The sequence below is a fragment of the Perissodus microlepis genome, chromosome 3 (assembly GCF_051167445.1).
Source record: "Perissodus microlepis isolate ML-2025 ecotype Zambia chromosome 3, ASM5116744v1, whole genome shotgun sequence".
NCBI lineage: Eukaryota > Metazoa > Chordata > Actinopteri > Cichliformes > Cichlidae > Perissodus > Perissodus microlepis.
The window spans coordinates 44,176,880-44,200,213 of record NC_140463.1 but is presented as its reverse complement, the minus strand read 5'-3'; the positions used below and the strand labels follow the sequence as shown (position 1 = coordinate 44,200,213).

The window sequence follows — 23,334 nt, the reverse complement described above, 5'->3', positions numbered from 1 at the left end:
GATGATCCAAAGTAATCTCCTATAACTACAGGGACAACTTAAATCTGTAATCCTGTATCTCCAGCCAACGTCAAACCATTCATTATGTTGAGGAAAAGTAGTTATTCCCCTTCCCCAGGGGTGAGATTAAGTTGAAGGGCCGCATGACCTGGGGAGAAATGATCATTTTTCATGATCACATTGTCTAATATCAGCATTGAAAAGAAAGCCCTGTGTCTGAGGTCAGATATACATTTGATCTGCTACTGTCCATTTGTAGATGAGCTATTTTGTCTCTTAGCCATGTTCATGTTAAATGGATGACACTTGGTGACACAAAAAATCAGCTCCTTCTACACATTTTCTATAGGATAGAGGTCTAGAGACTGTCTAGACCCCACCATGATCTTAATGTCCTTAATTAGCCTCTTCCTTGTTGCCTTGGCAGTATGTTTTGGGTCAATGTCATGCAGGAAGAACCATCCATGACCCATCTTCAGTGATCTGGTAAAAAGAATTTCTCAGTGCAGTGAACTTGTCCTGTAATCTTAGCAGGAAAACAGCCCCAAACCATAATCTTTCCATGTCGTTACTTAACTGTGGGGATGATGTTCTTTGGGTCATACTCATTTCTTTTTCTCCAAACAAGACAGATGAAGCTAATACCAAAAAGTTTCATTTTGGTTTCGACAGCACTTTCTCCCAAGCCTTCTGTGAATCATTTACATGTTCACTGACAAACTGAACACGGGCCTGTGCATGTGTCTTTCATAAGCAGGAGGGATCTTATAGATGCTGCAATATTTGAATAAATTACAATGTGTTACCAATGGTATTCTTGGTGATTGTATTCCAACAAGCTCATCCTATGTAGTTCTGGGCTGATTGATCAGGTACCTCATGGTCATCTTTATCCTGTAAGCCAAGATTTTGCATAGAGCACCAAAAAAACAAGTGACTGGTGCTTATTTTGAATTTCTTCCAAGAGTAGTCACCTTCAAACCAAGCTTCTTGTTGATGGTCTTTTAGTCCAGTCCAATCTTGCGCAGGTCTACAATCTTGTCACTGACGTCGTTTGACGGTTAATTGGTCCCGTCCATGGTGGTGAACAGGTTGGAATGGAAGAAACTTATTCTGTGGATGTGTGTGCTTTATAATCATAACTAGTTGAGATCAAGAGTATTTGTAAGTGATTGATTATAATCTGTGTACCACATGGGAACATAGCCAATCTGTAGGAACCAGAATTCTGGCTGCGTTATAGGGAATCAAATGCTTATTTCATTGTGTTTTGAAAATGTTGGCTTCCCCCTGACAAACTCTATGTCATAATCTAAATTACACCACCACAGCTTTCAACTTAATTTCCATTTCTTTATTACTTTCTATAGAAAACCTCCGCACCAGATGATGAGCTAACATTGCCCTTACATAATGAAACAATATATCATACATGCAGTCCTCTATGGGAGGGCATGCTAGGATATGAGTACACTGATGGCCTTTTTTCCAGTAAAACAGGTCAGTGTTGCTGACACATCATCAATCGAGGACCTACAGTGTAAGAGCGAGGGCCACCATCCACCTTTCCTGGGATACTGGCCTCCCACCGGGCTTTGAATGTCTCTTTGTATCATCAATCTCAACCAACCTTTTAACCCATGGTCACCAACACTAATTATACCAAGTGCAGTCACAGGGAAGCCCTAAAAACAGCAGAAAGGAATTCTGACAATAGACTATTTTAAATGAATTTATCAGGCAGTCTTGTTACTACACAATAGCCTGGGCTCCTTGTTTTTTAAATTAAAGTGACTGAGACAGACAAATTGATTAAGATTTTTATAACTTAAAATCTCTCAGTTTAACAACGATCTAAACAAACTATGTATTCTGACCCCGGATATATTTATGAGTGAAAATTAAACTCCAAGGCTTTTTATATTCTTCAAAACTGAAAGAATGGCTCATATTAGGGTCACAGTACTACAGAAAACATTCAGAACTCTGCACAAGGATGTTTCCATCACAAATCATTGGAAGCAAACATAATAAAAGTATGCTTAGCCAACTGTGCAAAGAAATCTCACACACATACTTGAAATGGTGAAACTACAGATGCTTGCTAGGGCTATGTTACATTGCTGTGACAGGATTCCAGATTATTTGCTTCTTTTGTGCACTAGGCACAACTTTAACTTAGAGCTACATATTTGTGAGAGTCAGGTTTCACTTGTTTAACTTTTTGACAGTAAACACAAGTTCCCACAGTCCCTTCACAGGAGTCAACCTTTCCTTGAACCAGTCACTTTCTTCAGCATCCTCTCAGCATCCTCTGCATCTCCTCTTTCCCAGCTTCCCTCCATTACATCCCTCTTTCCATCATATAGAGTGTTTACATCAATGTGATTTTTCTGGTTATGAAGTCTCTAAAAGACAAAAAAAATCTGCTTATTCATATGATTGTGTAGATAAATACTGGTATACCAGTTACTCCAAATTATGTTAGCACTGGTGACATTTACAAATCCAAACTAACAGTGCTGAAAGGGTTAATTTGACATCAACTGTTAACCTGAAATTAATTTGACTGGCTGTTGACCTGACTTGTACAGTGCAGAGAACCCAGTGTCCTGTAAGCTGTCTACATACTTAAATAGGTCAGCATATTCAAGCTCTCTGCCATCAGAGTTACCAATTACATTTCTCTCATTCATAACCTCAAGGCAAAACTCGATTTCCTCCAACTTCAAATGTTCTGCTATTACATCAGGTTATTTCTCAGGTGCAGGTAGTAGCATTCAGAAGCCTGGGTAAGATGTGCAAAAATCTTTGCATCTTCTTTAAATATTCTAGACAAATATTTAGCTTTGTTACCCTGGGCTTATTTAGGCTTCTGAAATTACATCACATTGTTACATTTACACACATACAAACATAAATGACATATTCATATCATATGAAGACATTCAATCAAACCTCGTGTGTCCCTCAACACATCCTACATGAACCTGTCGATTCATGTAGGATGTGTGGACAGTGCTTCCATAGGAAATGCAGGATCATTTACTGCTGTTTGCAACCTTCCTCCTGACATTTACCCATCACCTGGTGACAAGATTCACTCATACATAGACATGTACCCACAGAAAAACAAGAAGCTGGCATTATATAGGAACAAACAGAAAATGTCAGCTTCACGCTGTTCACAAGTGCACACATCAAGTGCATATCATGCAGAACCAGATTTCAAACAGAACCCACTGCGATAGCTAATAACACTGAAGTGGCTCTATGATGCGAGTTTCTATATTTCCAATATGCCACAAGATAAACAACTCAGATTCAGAATAAAGATTGAGAAATAACTGCAGCATAACTTTTTTCAGCTTAAAGAAAACTTGAAGCTAGAGGGTGTTTGTCATAGTGATTTCCCCTGCTGGATCAAGCTCTGTGATAGGTAATCCATCACCTCAAACTCAGTACAGAGGAAATGCAACAAGAATACATGCAAGCACACACACACACTTACACACACACACACCTAGATGCCAATATCTGGATGCATATTCAAAAAAAGCTTGTTTATGTCAGTTTCAGTGTCTGATTGAACTGAAAAACAGATCCAGTCACCCAGTGGGTGAACCTCTGGACGGCAACATTTTGCAGAAAGATCAGCAGACACTGATGTATCCATAATGTCTTCTACATTCAGCACTGGCTTCGCACCTTCATGGCCCAAGGGCTAATGTGGTGCCTTTGGGGCCTAAACCAGCAGGATTTGTTCACCTTTGTAGGGGACAGGAAAGGATGTGAAGACAGCAGCTTGTCATCACCTTGTCATGGCATGTGAACTTGAACAATAACTTGTTAATGGGTAGACTGGTTCAAGGTTAGAACAGCTGTCTTGACAATTTCATATACAAGTATGTTCATATTCTCTAGAGATAAACTATAAAAAAAAAAGAAAACAAATGAAGAAAGACAAGATAAAATAATAATAATAGAAAAATAAGGAATAGTTTCAGGTGCGCATCCATCACGTGTATTTTATACAGAAAAAAATTCATTACGGCCCCTGGAAGTCACGTATAACCGCAGTCCAAACTGACAATGCCCCTCCACAGAGGGATGGCATAAAGCATTTAGAAGCAACCTGAATCAGCATCCATGAGAACATCAAGAGAAGCCATCAGAGGACCCTAGGAGAGAAAAATCAGTCTTACCTTCAACAGCATACTCTTCAGCTTCAGGGTGAACACGGATTGCATGCAAAAGGGAAATAGAACAGAAAGAAGTCAATATTATATTTCCAAGCACGTGCTTTTCCATAATTTCATCAAACATGGATAAAACATAAAGACGTCCAGTTTTGAAGACTTGACAGCAAAATGTATTACTCTCTTTCCCAGAAAATGTAAGGTTAAGTCTTTAATCTACTGACTTTCTTAGAAGGCTGTGGATGCCCCAATAATTCCACAGCTGCACATTGATTTTTTCAAGAAATGTCCAACAGAAATATTTTCGACCAGTCCACTGTACCTACAGTTCCTCTCATATCAGTGGCTTTCAGAAATGAAAAACAGTAGGTCCTTTTCATTATGCTAATTTATGCTTGCTCATGTCTTTTTTCTTCCTGTGATCCAGAAATTTCACGCGTTCCTCCATCATCAAGGATCTTCTAATACTTTAAGTGCCCCTCGAGGAGAGAGGAGGCTTTTGTAGGAGCTTAGAGCAGGAAACATAGGTGTACCTTAAAGGTAGATCTTACCAGCTTGCATCTTCACATGTTGCAAGCTGGCATACTTAAGATTAACAGTATGGAACAAAGTATTTCCTATTTGGTTGCTTGGAGTCATCTGTTCTTTTGGTTCTCCCGTACATATGTGACTGAGGAAAATAAGCAAACGCACTGACACAATGAAAAGCAGCCAATGGCTTCTCAGACTGTTCTACTAAACCACTGTTCAGGAGCAGAAGAGGTCAGTCTGTAAAACAAGAAAATAAAACTGCAATTCTTGAGTTAGAAGAGAAGCTACCCAAAAAGAAAAAAAAACAATATATATCGCGATATATTCTTTTCTTCTGTATAACGTATTTTCCACACTATAAAGCACACTTAAAATCCTTTAATTTTCTCAAAAATCGAGAGTGTGCCTTATGTATGAATTCTGGTTGTGCTTACTGACCTCGAACCGATTTTGGCGTGCAGAAATCTGTTAAAAAATGTTTTAGTACAACTTTGGTAAGCCGCACTGCTTGATGGATTGTCAGAGCATTACGGCTGCCGTAGTGAGGAGCTTCGCAGAGTAATCTGGGTCCAAATCTGGGTCCAAAACTCCATTTCAGGTCCCAAAGTCAAACGAACACTGAGAGTTAAAAACGGTCTAAATTCTTTAATCTTTAATAAAATCAACAGCGTTGCCGCTTTACCAGGTGTAACAATTACGTTTAAAATCCAGGCATCCATGAAAACAGAATTTATTAAATTTAACGGAGTTAGAAGTTAGCAGGGAGTTAGAAGTTAGCAGGAAGTTAGCTCGCTAGTTTCCACCTAAACATGACATAGCATGTTCTGACTGAGAGATTTTTGAAACTAATTAAAACGTACAGCTCTAGTACCACTTCCGATATAAATGAAAACAGAAAACTAAACAGCAGTGGCGTTTGCAGGGTTACTGAAGTTGGACTACCTGGTATATAATGTTGTGCTACGTGATTGCTAGCGACACAGCTATGTTAGCATAACATTAGCACAGTGAAGCTGGAGGATGAACGCCAACTTTTTTTCCACTCGATAAAAGTTAACGTGAGGGATTCTGGTGGTCAGGGACAAATGCAATCGCATAGCAGGATGCTATACACGGGGCAAACTTCAGTCAGGAGAACAAGTGAGATTATTCATCCACAATACGAGGTTAGTTATTAATATACTGCAACAACATGGGAATAGAGCAGCTGCGAGAGAATTCAACATTAATGTATCAATGTTACGGAAGTGGAGGAAGCGCAGTTTATGGCTTTCCCCATATTTCAAAAGTGCTTCATCTCTTTGCTATGACTGTCGGCATAATTTGCAGATGATAATGGTTGTAGCCACTGCGATGCTTTCGACCAAAACAGGTGACATCATCAACATGCGCTATCGCGATAGAGCGGTATAGTCAAAATCTCTATCGTTGGCCAAATTTATATCGTTTCTATCGTATATCGTTTATATCGCCCACCCCTAATACCATGAATGATCTGATATCGTCGTGTTGGTGTTGTTCCCAGATCATCATGAAAATGTTGTTCCAGGTTCAACATTGCAAGTGACCAATCACATTGTTGTGACGTTATTCTTTTGCGCGCCAAGCCATTCGTGCATTTATGAAATTCCAATGTTGCAAGGACAATATCAATTTTGCTTACCGTTTATTAAAGGGTTATGGTTAGGGTTAGGGTTAGGGTCCGTTGATCGGCGGACAGAGGCGGTTTCTTGCAGCTTAAGTACAGTTTTTTGTTTTACGCCGGTTTTTCCCGAAGTCGCAAAAGTATGACGTCACAACATTCTGATTGGTCACTTGCAATGTTGATCCTGGAACAACATTTAGTATGATGATCTGGGAACAACACCAACACGACGATATCAGATCGTGCTAATACCATAGCATCCCTGTGGAGAGCTTGGCATTTTGATCTGCTGTTGTGGCTTGTGAGCTTGGGCCTTTATGTGACATTGCTGCATTAACTTGTAGCTTGGTTGATAATATTTTAATGTGATTCAACAACGTAGTGGTTCAGTGTGTTTTCTGGCACTTTTTTTTGAGGGTGGCAGAAGCAGCATGCAGTATCTTCAAAGGGATTTCTATCACAACTTATAAAAACCAAAAAGGTCAAGAATCTGAAAGTATGCTCAATTTCGCAACTGCAAAGGACAAATCTATTTTCTGCACTACCCATGAGTATGGAAGTCCACGTCATTTATACAACTTCTAGTATTAGACTTAATTTACAAGGTTCCTTTGAATGCCACCTTCCATAACAGGTTGGATACAAACTACTTAACACTAACGCTCATGTACATCTCCCTATGCATCCCTGTTGCTAAATTAACCTGAGTTTAGTTCACTGGATTGAGCAAGAATAGCCACTTTCCATAAACACACCAACAAAGCAACCGAAAACTGTTCTTGAATGACAAAGCATCTGCCAAGCTTAAGCACTGGGACCGCGTTTGTCTGAAACTGTCACGGCTGAGGCGGCAGTCGTGTGGAGGGTGAGAAAGGAGGATCCAAGAGCAGACAATGGCGGAGGTGCAAGTGGGTTTTATTTACAGTGCACAAAACCAAGGTGTGGGCAGAACCGAACATAAACCTAAACTGGGAAAACTAATACAAAATGGAGGACATGAAGCGAGGAGCAGAGAGACACGAAGAACCATGGAATAATACAGACTACACGGGAGGTTCACAGAGAAACACAGACGACGCCACGAGAAGCACAGGCAGACACCAACTATAAATACACACACCAGGTAATCAGGAAATGGCACACAGGAGGGGACACAGCTGGAACTAGTGGGCATAACGAGACAGACCTAAAAAGTAAAACAGGAAACACCCAGACTGACCTTGTAGTACCATATCACCCTATTAGAGCACTTCGCTCTCGCTCTGCAGGCCTACTTGTTGTTCCTAGAGTATTTAAAAGTAGAATGGGAGGCAGAGCCTTCAGTTTTCAGGCCCCTCTTCTGTGGAACCAGCTTCCAGTTTGGATTCGGGAGACAGAAACTATCTCTACTTTTAAGATTAGGCTTAAAACTTTCCTTTTTGCTAAAGCATATAGTTAGGGCTGGACCAGGTGACCCTGAATCCTCCCTTAGTTATGCTGCAATAGACGTAGGCTGCCGGGGGATTCCCATGATGCATTGAGTTTTTCCTTTCCAGTCACCTTTCTCACTCACTATGTATTAATAGACCTCTCTGCATTGAATCATATCTGTTATTAACCTCTGTCTCTCTTCCACAGCATGTCTTTTATCCTGTCTTCCTTCTCTCACCCCAACCGGTCGCAGCAGATGGCCGCCCCTCCCTGAGCCTGGTTCTGCTGGAGGTTTCTTCCTGTTAAAAGGGAGTTTTTCCTTCCCACTGTCGCCAAAGTGCTTGCTCATAGGGGGTCATATGATTGTTGGGTTTTTCTCTGTATCTATGAAGCGCCTTGAGGCGACTTTTGCTGTGATTTGGCGCTATATAAATAAAATTGAATTGAATTGAATTGACTGTTTTACAACACAAAACTCGGGGACCGTACAGAGCACAGAGGGAGACACAGGTAGGGAAAATAAACACGACAACCAAACCCCAACAATCAATACCAATCAGAATAACTAGAAAATAATAATCACAAACTCAAGGCGCTGGGTCACCGACCCAGGACCATGACAGAAACAGGGTAGCAGTTGTTTATATAATCACTGGCCATGACCCTGCTTTTCCTCTCTCTCTCATCTCTGATCATAGCCCATCATCCTGTCTTTCATAAGTTATCCTCATGTGTTCCTGTCTATCTTCTGAGCTGAAGTAAAATGATGTTTGATGTACAGTAGAGGTCATTTATACCATCATTGGTCATGACTCTGCCTTTACCCTCCACTCATCTCTGAACACAGTCCCTCATCCTGCATTGTCATGTCATCCCTGTTTCTCTCTGTCAAAGAGAGAAAGAGTTTCTCTCTGTTAAGCTCAGCTGCTTAAAGTTTTAACTCCATTCCACCGACATAGTGTGAGAAGGGAGGGAAGGAGAAACTGTATTTTTTTCAAAAACATGAGAAAGATTTGTATATAGTCGAAGTTCAACACTGGAACTGAATTAACTTGGAATAGCATATATAAATATATAAAATCTCAATTGTTTCAAAGTTAAGCCATAGCTTTGTATTCGAGCAATTACAAGGACGAGCAATTACCTTTATTGGGTCCTAACTCTGGTGTTGACAACAGCTTATATGAGTCAAAAAGCTCCAGCACTTCTTCTAATTAACATCAGTTGGTCAAATATTTTCCAACATTTGATATTCTTCTTATCTCTCGTCAAAATTAAGAAGGATGCCTTAAGAGGTAATGCTAAAGGAAATGGTGATTATCCATACCATTTAAAGTTACATTCTAATGTGCCTGACATTTATTTTGCTTCAAGTCGAAATATTTCAAAATTTAGCCTTGGGGAAGAAAAATGGTTTCAGTCAGACACTTGGTGGAATGTACCTCTTTCTTTTGAGCTTGTGTCTTTTATCCCATTTACAGTTTCCTGTAGTCTGTACCAACCATTACCTTTATCCCCAAGCTGTTTTCCATTAGGGTGTATCCCACATAGCCTCAGGCTTTCAACTCAGCTGGTATTTCCAAAGTGTTTCCAAAGTGCTTGTAATTCACAAGGATATGTGAACAATTTTCAGATCAAATCTTTTCTAGGCATATTTTGTCCATGTGCAAAGGCGGAGCTTACAGGATAAGATCTAGGATAAAAATCTAGAACAAAGAGAGCAATTCTTTATACTAACTCTCATTAAACCTGATACAAAACTAAAATAAATATCAAATGCTGAAATGTACACTTGCATTCAAATTGACAGTCCAATATCTCTAAATTAGTGTACAGTACCTCAAGCAACAAAGAGCTGAAAAAAGTTTAAATGTATCATAAAGACAGTCGCAAAATGCAAAAGAGAGCGCAAATTAGACGTGGGCTGCAATAAAAATAAATAAATGGCAAAGTTAAATTCAGAGGGAAGCAGTAGAGAAGCTGAATGTCTTCACCAATGAATCCCTGAGGGCTTTGGCGGAAAATGAGAGACTTTTCAGACCTAATCCTTACCAAGCTAACTAAAGAATTTACCGAGGGGAGAAAAGCATGCCTGCAATGAAAAACAGCCTCTCTCTCTTTCTATCTTCCTATTTCCCTGCACATGGAGGAAGCTACATAACTGCTGGTTTGATATAAGTATACAAGGTACTGTACATCATAGCTCAAACACAGTTACAGTTACAAACATACAAATTTATCTCCATGTTAAATAATTCAAAATCCAGGTATGCTTAAAAGATTTACCGTATATAATTATTTTGATCTGGACGAACAGAAGAACAAACAAAAACAAAACCCCAAAACAAACAAAATAAACGCGTTGCATGATTTCTGAATGACTTTCAGCATTATTCTGAAAGCAAACATTCAGTGAGTTAATAAGAAATATAGTCTTGGAAATCAAACTGTGCATATCCTGAGAAAAACCGTCTATTGTGACTGCTGACTTTGTTTGAAAACCAATTATCAAAATTTCCAGAACAACATTCTCATTACAGATAAAGGGCTGAGGCACATCAAGAAGTTATCACAGAGGGAGTTCAAGCTTAACATCTATGGCAACAAGATGTTAAGCTTGTAAATCTTTGTCACACTTGCATGCAGAAAGTCTAATTAAAATTCATACAGACATTGAGTGACGCATGTGCCCACACAAACTTGACACGTGTACAACATAAACTGCACGAACTGTATTACAGAGAATTCACAGTAAGGATGCTTTTTGTGTTTGTTCACAGAGCAGCATTCAGTGAGTTCTTTGTTAATCTTTATGTTAAAACACACACACACTGTATATAATTCAACTTCAACTCTAATATAATTGGATAATGGAAGAGAATGGCTGGAGGAATAGATGATATAAAAAGCTGATCTAAACTAAATAAACATATGTTATTAATAAAAAAAATCTAGCATTTCTTAACTACTTTTTTTTGCTCCCACAGGGGGGAGTCCATCCCAGTTGACACTGGGCCAGAGGCAGTGAACACTCTGGCTGACATTCCACACCGAGATGCAGTTATTCACATTAAAAACCAAGGTTTGAAACTGAGAATCTCTGTGCAGTATGCAAAATTTTTGTTTTTTTATCTAATTACAAAACCATCTGTCACTGCAAATTAAAATAACTAAGATGCATAAAAGAAAGCAAATATGAATTATTACAGGGGAGTGGAATCTTGATGTATGAAGGAATAAAATAATTATAGTGATAACAAGAGCACGGTATTGACTAAATTCTTGTGAACACACAAAAAAAAATCATCTTTACAGTAAGATAATAGTTACTTTGTATATTTAAATATCAAAATGGGCTGTTTTTCCAGTGCAAGTATGAGAAATGTCAAATTACATCTGGCTACTAAAAATATACACTTGCAAATGTTCCAACCACAAAGTGGTTTGATTAGCTAATGTGTCCATTTATTTCCAGTTCACTCTGTATAAAATGTGTCATAAAACAACAAGAGGAGAGTGGTGCTGCGATGCACAATGCTTATGTGAGGCTGCTTTGCTTTTTAGGTAATAACAGCTAAGAGCTCTTACAATGCTTTGGACAGCAGCTCTAATGCACGGTACCACAGTTAGTATACCTTGGATTGAGCTGTACATAAAATAGAGCAAGTTGACTTTAAATGTCTTTCAGTTTTGTTGTCAGCTTTTTCTTCAAACTCATGAGTAACTCTAGTTAAAACTCCATTATTGTGGCCAGCACTATGCCACACGTAAGTAAAATGTTTAAAGCCAAATGAGAAAAGCAAAAGTCCTTTTCACCTAAGGCTTTCTGACATGAGTTAAGAGAGAGGAAAGAAAATGACAGCATTGGTGAAAAACAGAAACAAGAGTATATGGGGAAGATAGGCAGATGAATAGGAAAGTGGGTTTTTTTTGGTTGTCTTCTTTTTTTATCAAAGGAAAGCTCTGTCCTCAACTTTTCCACATTTTCAGAAACTTTCTATCCAAGTGACAAGGTAATCCACATGTCACAGCCTTGGCAGATTTCACACTAAATCTCGACAGCAAAACACAAAGCAGTCGCCTTATAAATGTGCAAATATTGTATAAGTGAATCTTCCTTATCCGGATTAAAAAAAAAAGAATAAATACAGAAACTGACTGATTTATCCAACAACACAACATATACAGCAATCTGCATTTAATACAGTGCATGTGTGTGTGTATGGAAGGATCCAAGTTAACATAACCCACAGAGCCATGTCGAATAATAACAGGCCAAACAGAGAAGAAAAAACTGCAAATATCGGCTCGAGTGGTCAAAAATCGGTGTCATTGTAGCTATTTTATATGTAGTTTTTATGCTTTCACATATTATATTATGAACTGTTTACCTCTGTCTATTCTGATTCACGTCTAGATTGCCAATTCAAGAGTAAAAAATGAATCTGATTCCAAAAAATGTTACATTAAGAAAATTCTTCAGCTATGTATATATGCCCTATAGATAAGTCATACCCACCCACAGGTCCTCTGTTGTAGTATAAAATTGAAAGTGTAACCTGATACACTGCTGAGTCATAAAGCAAAAGCAGATTTCAGAGGGAGGTCAGGAAAAGGTAATAACTTAAAATGAGAAGAGGTGCACTACCTCTCCTGCCAATGTCATTACAGTGCTGAGGGTTAAAGTCAGAGGACGAGTAAGATATCAGAGACTCTAAGTAATGTCTAATAAGGACAGGATCAGACAGGAATAAAACATACACTGAAAATGCAAATAAATATCATTACTTGTATACTGTAGTGTGCAACATACAAGTAAAGCTGAGTTTGTGATGTGACTCGTGTCAGTGAATAATACTACAGTAATTTTAGCATTTAATATTTTATGAATTTGTTAGGGAAAAATAATTAGCTATTGTAACTTGGAAAACAAGACAGACTTAATTTCCAGAAGTTCAAATGATACATATGTTACATTAAAGTAAACTGTTACAGTAAACTGGAGAGAAAGAAGAATGAGAGAATATTTGTTGATGTTCAAATAGATCAATAAAAAAAGCTGCAAGTCTGTAAGGGGAATGGATTTTAGCAAATCAATATGCAATATGACTCACGTGAAAACACAAAACTCATCTAAAATAAATACTGAAAAAATGCAACTTGACTAAATGAAGACTTTATGTTTGGACTATCTATATTCATTGTTTGTTTCTCAGAATGAAAAGTTAGGATGGAGCAAAAAAGCTGATTGTAGAAGGAAGAACATTCTAAGCAAGTTTTTAAGAATGAATTTAAATGTGGAGTAAAAGTACAAAATAAATGTTAAAGCTTTGAGTATTTCACAGAGCAGAACAGTCCAAATAACCACAAGACAGTAGAAGTTTGGAAGCTTAAAGACTCCTTGAACCTATTAATGGAGCAATTAGGTTGCTGGTCAGTAATTGCGATGGCCCCGCCCCTCCCTGAGCCTGGTTCTGCTGGAGGTTACTTCCTGTTAAAAGAGAGTTTTTCCTTTCCACTGTCACCAAAATGCTTTCTCATAGGGGGTCATATGATTGTTGGGTTTTTCTCTGTAGGTATTATTGTAGGGTCTACCTTACAATATAGGCTACTGTTGTTGTGATTTGGTGCTGTATAAATACAATTGACTTGAATTGAAATAATGTGATTGGGAATAAAGACTGGCTTCTGAAGGAAGAAAATTCAACTGTGGTACTATATCTGGCAAACACAATTCACTGTCATCACATGTTACTATGTTTCCTACAATGAAGTAGGGACGTACAGAATCACACTATGGTGTGTTTCTCAGCCACGGGTAGGGGGAGGGTGGGCAGAAGTCAGGGAAGAATGAAATCAGCCAAATTAGCAAAGATGATGCAAACTGACAAAAAAAAGTGGCAAAAACATTGACCAGTGGTGAAGCTTCCCTGAAGTGAATGGCCTAAAATTACTCCAAGATCACACTGACGACTCATCCAGGGGGTCACAAAAGAACCCAGAACAACATTACAGGCTTCACATGTCTCAGCTAAGGTCAGTGTTCATGACTCAACAATAAGAAAGAGACTGTGTAAAAATAGCATCCATGGGAGAGAAAACCACTGCTGACCACAAAGAACACAAAGACTCTTTGCACATTTCACACATTTGCGATCACGACAATCCACAAGACTTAAATATAACCAAAATATTCTGTGGACTGATGAGACAAAAACTTTTGAGTCCCATTACATCTGGAATAGAACTAAAACAGCATTTCAGAAAAGGAATCATACCAACAGTAAAATCTGGTGGTGGTGGTGGTGCAATGGTCTGGGGCTTTTTGATTTTTTTATTTACCAGAACAGAAGGAGCATGTCCAGTCTTCCTTTACTGACCTTAAGATGAAGCACATTGGGTTCTGCAGCAGGACAATGATCTAGAACACACCATCAAGTCCACCTCTGAATGGCTTAAGCAAACAAAGGCTAGTCAAAGTCCTGACCTGAATCCAAATGAGATGCTGTGGCATCAGGAAGGGGGCAAATCAGGAAGGGGGCAAACACTTTTTCACATCACTGTTCATGCAGAGTATCAAAAAGAATCTTATTGTCTTATTTCAAAATATTTTTACAGTAATGGACATAGAGGCTTGCATTAAATTTTAAAATATATGGCTGAATATAAAGTTTTACTTCCAAAACTTCCAATATAATTCCCTCCGGACACATGGCACATGTCCATGCAATAGTCAAAGTTGTCTCAGAGCATGACTGGAGTCACTGCAACAACGGCTGTTGTTATGTTAGCTACTGGCAACCACATAAAACTCCCAAATCCACTCTTTCTAACAGTACGTGGTTCCATTTTTAGTGGTGAACCGTCATTCAGTGTTACAATATTGTTACTGGCTACACTATGGGCTATGGACACGTTAGCTAATCAAACCACCAGGAACATTTGCAGGAAATCATTTTACATGCAAAGCAATCCAGGTCTTCTTTTCTTTTATTGTTACACAGTAAGTGATTCTACATTTCTCAGAATTCCATCTACCAAGCTCCAAACAGTAGAGCAGGTGGTAAGCTGTGTATATGGAAACAATAACCTTTCAGTTTTATCCGATGAACTAAAAGTGAGCATGGCACCACGCGATCCAAACACAACATATCCTGTGGCTGCTTGGCATTCTCATCTGATAAGGCTCCTGTCAGTGGGGTATTTCTGCCTCTTCTACACTACAGTGACTTTCTCCCTGAATGACTGCTCAACAATGATGTAAAATGGCACCTCTAGTAAGCACTAGCAAGCTATTACACCTTTTTCAAAGGGGACTAAAGCTAAAACCTGACATTCACTGGTGTTGTTTCAGAAAGATTTTTTTTCTCAGCCTATAAAATCTATTTATTTAATTGTATGTACAGATATACATTTACACATATATGAATTAAACCAAAGATTTTGTATAAGTGCATTCATGTATGATTATAGACTATTGTCTCTGAAATAGATGGCCGGATTGTATAGAGATTTCTAAAATGAGTTCTTGTACTCTAATTTTTGTTCTAGGTGACCCAAAAGAGATTTGCGTCCATTGCTCCTTAAATCTCCATGATCACAAACTCATCTAATAACATAGAGAAAGATCATGTTTTTTTTTCGTACCTCGCGATCAAATCCTCTGTCAGATTACATCTTCCAAATCACTACAACATGGGTTGTATGATTATGAAAATATAAAATATACAAAATATAAAAACACACAGGGTTTTGTTCCGATTGCTGAAGAGCAGTTTCATCAGCATTTGATCTACTCATACAGGACTTTATACTCCCCCTTTACTTCATACTGCTCACCTCAGTGCATACTTTTCTACACATTGGTATCAATCAAAAGCCACTTGTTGAACTAATCCAGTCCAACAAGTTATGACATGTTGACAACTGATGCAAGGAAACAATGGCTGTAGTAAAATTCAATGTGAACCATCATGAAAGTGCTATGAAGCACAGAAGTAGGTACTAGTTAAATATGAGCTATTTTCTTTTACATAGTTACTTTATAGCACATGAGATAAAGCCCAAACTTATAAAACTGTCAAGTAGCGGCTCAAATTGTTATTAAAGCAGAAAGCGCGACTCCAATATGATTCCAGACTGTCCAAAGAAAAACAAGTGACATTTCAAACTTTTGACACAGCATCTTAAATCTGTATCCCCATAAAGACGACAGCAGCAATGTTTTATTTATTTGGGGCTCTACGATCAAGTGTAATGGTATCACTGTTCAAAATTTGGTTTCCACCAGGATTCCCAGAGCTAAAACTATGCACATTTGTAATGCTATAAGGTGGTAACACAGTTCACCAGGATGACACTTTCAGTTAGGTTCAATCAGCAGTTGGAGATCCACTTCATTGATGTCACATACTGTTAGCTGGCAGCCACTCAACTTCCCCCTGAGCCCAGCAACTGTGAGCAAAGCTGCATCAACACACATTAAGTGATATGCTTGATGCTCCATTTCTCTACCATCTACCACACCCCTGACTGAGTGAGCTGATGCCCTAATGTTGCTCCTACCATGTTTTTTGTGCCTGTCTGTTTGTGTGTGTGTGTGATCTAATGATTTGTTTCTAACCTGCTTCACTCAGTTTTATATAATGCCTTTTGTTAATTACATCAATAGAGAGGAAAAAACAATTCTGGACTAATTGGAACTCCTCTATAATTCTCCAAACAAGAACTATACTATAACCCTAATGGTTGGGACTAAAATGTAAATAACAACAGAATTCAATGGTTTGCAAATCTCATAAAACTACATTTTTGTCACAATAGAACATATAGTCATATAATCAAATGTTTAAAGCTTGGAAATGTACCATTTAAAGAAAATTATTAGGTAATTTGGAATTTGATGGTAGCAGCACATCTCAAAAAGACGTGATTGAGTTAGGTGATTTCTTTTTCTTAAAATTTTTACTTATTTTTACTTTAAACACTGGATATGTTTTCTATGTATGAGATTTTCAAATCTTTGCAACCTGTTGTGTCTCAGCTTAGAACTTAGATCAAAACTTAGCAATGTAAGTAAATAGTAATGTTTTTTTAAAACTGCATGCACAAATGAACTGATTACAGTATTATTCAGTAATCCCTACCGTCTGTAGGATATCACGTTCAAGAGCCCTGGACTATGAAGCAGGATTTCATCTTATCTAGGGAACATTAAGTTTAACGCTGGATTTTATGTACTATGAAGGTGGTTCACCTCTTACTGGGTTACACTGCCATGATTACTCCTGCTGTGGACCTAACCTGCTCCAAGCAGGGTATGTTCCAGATTGCAGATCAGCAGGTATGAAATCTAGCTGCTGATCAACTCTCGCGTCACCTTTCCTGGCAGATCCCTCAGCCCTTTGGGCTGAGAGTAAGAATCACTATAGTTTTTTTTAATAGTGTAAACTTGTTCTCCCTTACCTGATGAAAATCATTAATGGACACAAATTATTAGACAACTTTATCCCTTGATTTATTTTCTTGCTGCCTGTAAACAATTCTATAACATTATGATCTTGATGAAAGCACTTATTTGTACAACCTGTAGACTAAGCTTAGACTTAAATTAAGTTTTAATCCTTGGGTCTGCCTTCACTTGCTCCTGATTGGAAAAATAAATAAAAAGAAAACGAATCAAACAAAAATCAAGGTTGCCCACAGATAACACCAAAAACTACAGAAGGAGATGCAACAGAATGTGAGATAAACTGGGAACACGCAGGCAGGACTTGACATTTATAAAGATGTAGCATCAGGTGATGTGGTGCTAACTTAAATGTTACTTTAATTTGGATATCTTTCATGTTGCTGTCAGAGGGAATGAGTCACTTCCTGGATTAATGACAGCACTCAGTTTAAAATCATCCTCTAGATGTTTGCATAAGAAATATTTCTATATTAATGTCATCCAGCAATCTTGTTTCAAACCAAACCCAGGCAGTGTTATAATAAAACGTAAAAATGGGAATGAATCATCTGCTGAATGTTCTAAATGAGTTAGCGGTCTACAGTGAAGAATTTTCTTATATCTCATCCAAAATTGACCACAATCAAAACAGCTATGGTAATTAAGGGCATCAGAAAATCATTTCAGCAACAATCGTTTCTGGGCAACGCTGCCAGCCATAAAAATATATAAAGCAGCCAATTTAAAAGTATTGTGTGTTGACATTTATAATACAATGGCATTGATGATGATGATTACAACCTCAATAAAACCCCTGGCAAAAACAACGCAGACCAGGTATTGTTTATTTTATGAGGAACTGTGGAATTGAGGGATCGAAACAAACTTTTAGTATTTGAATGGCCTGAAAAGACCACAGCTCATAGCATGTTGATGCCAACAGCACATCTACACAGAAACTATTTTTACCTCCTCCTCAAAACAGCTGTTACGCCAGATCAGATACTCTGTTTTAAAAATACACTTATCCACACAGGTCATATCAGAGCTTCGGTTTTTAAATCTGCATTAAAGTGCGACTTTTAGCCAAATGTGCTAACTGGCTCTAAGTAACGAATCTTAGAAGCAAACTCACGCATTTTTCACATTATTACCAACTATTTCAAAGTACGCTAATCTTTACACAGTAGTCTGGGTGTGAAACAACAAATCAAATAAAAGCTTGTTCATCCTTTGCACCTGCTCGTGTCTAAATTTCCAACCCAACATTTGATTTTTACATTTATCGGTGCCCAGTAACTACCAAACTCATATACATGAGGTCGCTGCATTGTCTGCTATGACTTACGTTAAGTATATTGATATTTATGCTAAATATTTGGAGAAATACACCACTTAGCCTCTCACAGTTCATAAATAAGAGCAAATATAAAGTCATGTGCATACAAACTGCTAAACCAAAGAAAAACTGTAAAGGGGATTTCAGAGAGCACATTGTCTGGTAATCCCAATATTCTAACTTTCATCCAGAGGAAAATTTTAAAAAAAAATTAAACTTGACAGATCTTTTTTTCTTTTTTTTTAAATTCCAATTTTCAATTGGACGTTTGCTTTCCTTATACAGTAACTGAATTAGAGGGTAAAAGCATGAACGCAGTAGTTGGGACGTAGCGTAGCACATTAATTATTTTGTATGATTGCTGCAGGAAGGTCAGGAGAGGAATGGTGCAGAAAGGGAGGAGGTGGTCTGACAGTTTATCGATAGCAGCAGCACATTAGTATCGACACCAAGAACTCACAAGGGAGGGCAAATCTTATCTTTGCAAAGCTAGGAAGACAGAGCAGAGGGGAGTGAGTGGAGATAATAGCAAAATAGAGGAGTGGGAGGAAAGGAGAGGAATTTAATATGAAGACAGCGATATGACATGCAAAAAGCCTTGGCGGACAGCTTATTATTACACATGTGAAATTACGAGGATAATTAGACTGTTTTTAAGGGGGGGGGGCCTCACTGGGAAAATTACAGAATTTGATGCAAGTCATGAATTAAAAACAATTACATTTTATGGGAAAACTTAACCAACCACCTTTTCATTTATTGAGTATAACGCAATATATTTAAATAACAACAGCAAAAGAAAACACATTACCTGGAAATCTGGAGTTTAATTATTTGTGACGCTCAGGAAAATGTGATTTGAGAAAATTAAAAAAACATTTTAAAAATGAATGAATACAAACTAAAATCATTATTTTACCACTTACGAATGGTAAAATGTCCAAACAGAATCTTCCATTTTAAAACACAAAATGAATAGGCACGTCATAAAATAAAATAAAATAAAATATATATTTAAAAAAACAGCATTATTTATGTTAACTCTCAGAGAAACTTTTTGTTTTTAATCTTCATACAATCAAATCACGCCAACAATCACCCCAAATAGTCGCAGCAGATGGCCCCGCCCCTCCCTGAGCCTGGTTCTGCCAGAGGTTTCTTCCTGTTAAAAGGGAGTTTTTCCTTCCCACTGTTGCTCATAGGGGGTCATATGATTGTTGGGTTTTTCTCTTGCCTCTTTTGCTTCAGTCTCTTTTCTGAAATGTCTTTGTTTAATAACTTGCTTAAGAAGGGGAACAGAATTCTTCAAATGTGTCTTCTAGTGCTGCTTTACATTTTACATGTATTTAGATTGTCAAGACACTATGAATACTAGAATATGCAGGGAAATGAAAGAACAGATGAGATAATAGAGTTTAAGTATTCAGCTCAGCTTTATTACATATCACAATTTGTTGGGAAAGACTGCCAGTGAAAATCTGAAGAAAAAAAAAATGTTTGAAGCAGCCAGGAAGACCACAAAATTCAACACCGAAGGGAGATGAGCACAGCAAGACAAACAAGCTGAGGAAAAATAACACGCAAAAAAGAAAACAAACAAAAAACATGGAAGGACAATAAAAAGGAGGAACAGTGGAGTGGGGGGTTGGTAGTGGGGACGGGGGCTGACAAATCTCTTAATCTCTCACTCTCTCTGGCTCTATTTGTTTTGTGCTGGTTCTGGCCTCAAGTTGACTGTCGATCCCCTCGTAAATTGCCTGTGTCGATCCAGCCTTACAAGCTTCCACACGCTCCCCAAGTCCCTGTTAAAATGGTCACGCCAATAAAAACTCATTCACTTGTAATGAATTGAAAGAGACGCTAAAGACTAAAGGGCCTGATTTAGTGACAATTGTTGATGATCCTCGATTGAGTTAGGATTGAGCTAGCCAGCCTCCGTAGTCTTATAACAGCATGCTGGTATTGTTGTACTTTTCCAAAGGATAAATAATACTGACAATTCCCATTACACATCGCCCATCTCTGTAACAGACCTTTACAAAATGTACAGTATAACGGAAAACACCTCACTCTACACTCTAAAATAAAAATATACAAGGGCTGGCATGCTCAGAGCAGGATTCTGGGCCTGCACATTCCAAAAATAAATAAATAAATGAACCAACTCCTGCCATAACAGAACAAAACAGAAAGGAAATAACGAAACTGAAATGTCACAGAATGTCACATTCTTACCGAGCGACTCTACAAAAAAACGTGACAGTGTCTACCTCCTTGAAAGTGTGTTTAGATGGAGAGCTAAAGCTCAGTCCTAGCATTTCTGATTACTAACCAGTGAAGTCACTCCAAATCTTTAATGTATCCCAAATGTTAAAAAAGTCAGCATAGGCTAATGTCAGTCAAATCCTTTGGGTTGCATTGTAAGTCAAATGCTGATGCTGTAATCTTCAGTTAAGCTGTTGGAATGCTTGCCTCCCTGCTCTCCATCTCGGCCTTGCGCTTGCACAACTATTATCGTTAAACATGGGACTCTTGCAAAACACCAACCACCTGCCTCTCCCCAGAGCCGATTACAGCTGTGAGGTCAAGAGGAGCTAATGTGACTTTGTCTGGAACTGCCTAGTGTGGCCCCAAGGTGCTGAGCAGCACATCCCTAGATTACAAGGACAAAGGGATTTTAAAACAGAGCAATGCACAGTGCAAGGATTAAATACAAAGTTGGAAGAGGGGGGGTCAGTTTATTTGATTTGAACCTAAGAACACCGGTTCTGTGTTAAGTGGCACAGGCAGGCATTTAAAAGGCAGCAGTTAAATGATGAATAGTGCCGCATAGTGCTGAGTAAATACCAAAGATATACCTGAAAATTACCTGAAATACATTGATACAGAAATAGGTAAAGTGGGCAACTAATTTTGATTCCACAAAGCAAAAAACTATTAGAAACTTTGCTTTCATAACATGTTTATTAGGACATAGTAAAAAGGACTGATTGATGTTGTTTTTTATGAAATGCTGTGTCAGTTTTATGCCAAATGTAACAGGACTTAAACTTTCCAAAAAGTTCAGCTTTTGTCTCGTCAATCAACAGAACATAGGCTCAGGGGGAATTACTTTTTCATACAGTGTAGGTTCAGATAGCCTTTTTCTCTTAATAAATGAAATCACTTCAACACTGCATTTTTGTATTTATTCTAGTTCCCCTCATCTAATAATAGAATTAGTTTGATGATTTGAGACATGAGACATAAACAAAACAAAACATAAAACAAACCAAGAAATTAGGAAGGAGGCTTTTACAGCACCGCGTACTGCAGTGTGGGGTCACAGTAAATGCATCTTTGTTCTTATGGATGATAAAGCACTCAATGAGAAAGCTGAACTGCGTTACCTGCCAGCAGACTGATGACATTAAATATAATTGACTTTTACAATATAAGAAAAAAGGGTGGGGGAAACCACAATCCATTCATGTGCACTTCTACACACTGGAGAGTCCATTAGAAAAATCTCACATTAACTTCTAAATAAGCTAACCTTTCTAACAAAAATATCAAAAAAATATAATCATATAAGTTACTGAATGAAAGCAAAATACTGAGTAAAATATTTTAACGCTATTTTTTGTCAGACAGATATGGGACAAAAACTTATAAATAAAAAGTAAATACAAGTAAAAAAATAAATAAATAAGTACCATCTCCCTAAACACCACAGTCCCTCAAAAAAACACACCCAAACACCGCACCTTGAAAACACACACACACACAAAAAGCATGAAAAAAAAACATGCTTTTGTCACAATGATTGCCTCACGGTCTCAACACCTAGTCAACCATCCTGCTAGGTGCCACTACATGTTTAAGTCACTGCTGTGCCAAAAATACTGCTGCTTTGTCCAAGTATAAATTCACAAAGTAAACACTGCTGAAAACACAAGGTTTTAGAAGGCAGCACACCTTCCTCGGAGGCGATGACAGTAAATCAATACTGTGTGTGCGTCTGATGCACATTACAACTAGTTATGTGCATGTGTGTTGACCTACATTATCTCTGTGCACGCTACTGCTTGGGTTGAAGTAGGTTTCACTGCACACTCTCGTAACCCACGTGGGATTTTACATCTGAAAATGGATCAGGTATTTTAGAGAAGCATGGCCCAGCAAGAGCTTGTTCTTCTGTGGAGATCATATGTTCAGTAATAACGCTGTTCTATTGTATGGAGATGATCGGGTCTAGTACAACAGAGCAAACATGTTAAAAAGAAAAATACAAATACAAATGAACTACTGATTGCACCTTTCCATTGGTAAGTCTGAATCCAAGCCCAATTAAATTTTCAAATGCTAACAAAGCTAATAAGAAATGGTGCATCATATTAAACATGCTAAACATAGCAGAATTAAACTTGATGTGAAAAAGGCATTACCACTGATGAATGCAGTGGAGCTGATCAAGCTGACAATAATGTTGCAGCAATGGTTAGCATGCCATTGGATCATTAGAAGTGTTAGATTTATGTTGATAAGTCATAAAAAATAGCATCTTTTGATCAATTTCACTTTAACAAAGCTTACATCGAACCAAGGTTCATTTCATTCCCAACCTTTTTCAAAACTGTGCACCCAACTCCAGAACTGAATTATGCAACATTAGCATGTATGTGTTTGGGGACTAACACTGAAACACTTGGATTCATGGGCTCGCTGAGACAGTAAAAAGGCAGAGAAGAAAACAGAGGGCATCAGCTTTGACCTAGAC

General features: G+C 38.0%; 1 protein-coding gene across 7 annotated transcripts in view; it reads right to left on the bottom strand.

The window, feature by feature from the left end:
* nrxn2b (neurexin 2b) overlaps nucleotides 1-23,334 on the bottom strand; it is a 687,330-nt gene that overhangs the window by 555,368 nt on the left and 108,628 nt on the right. For all 7 annotated transcript variants that reach the window (XM_084924606.1, XM_084924605.1, XM_084924600.1 and 4 more), the window contains exon 3: nucleotides 4,206-4,226. In XM_084924606.1, the coding sequence (XP_084780732.1) occupies nucleotides 4,206-4,226 (21 nt within the window). The remainder of the gene's footprint in view (nucleotides 1-4,205; nucleotides 4,227-23,334) is intronic.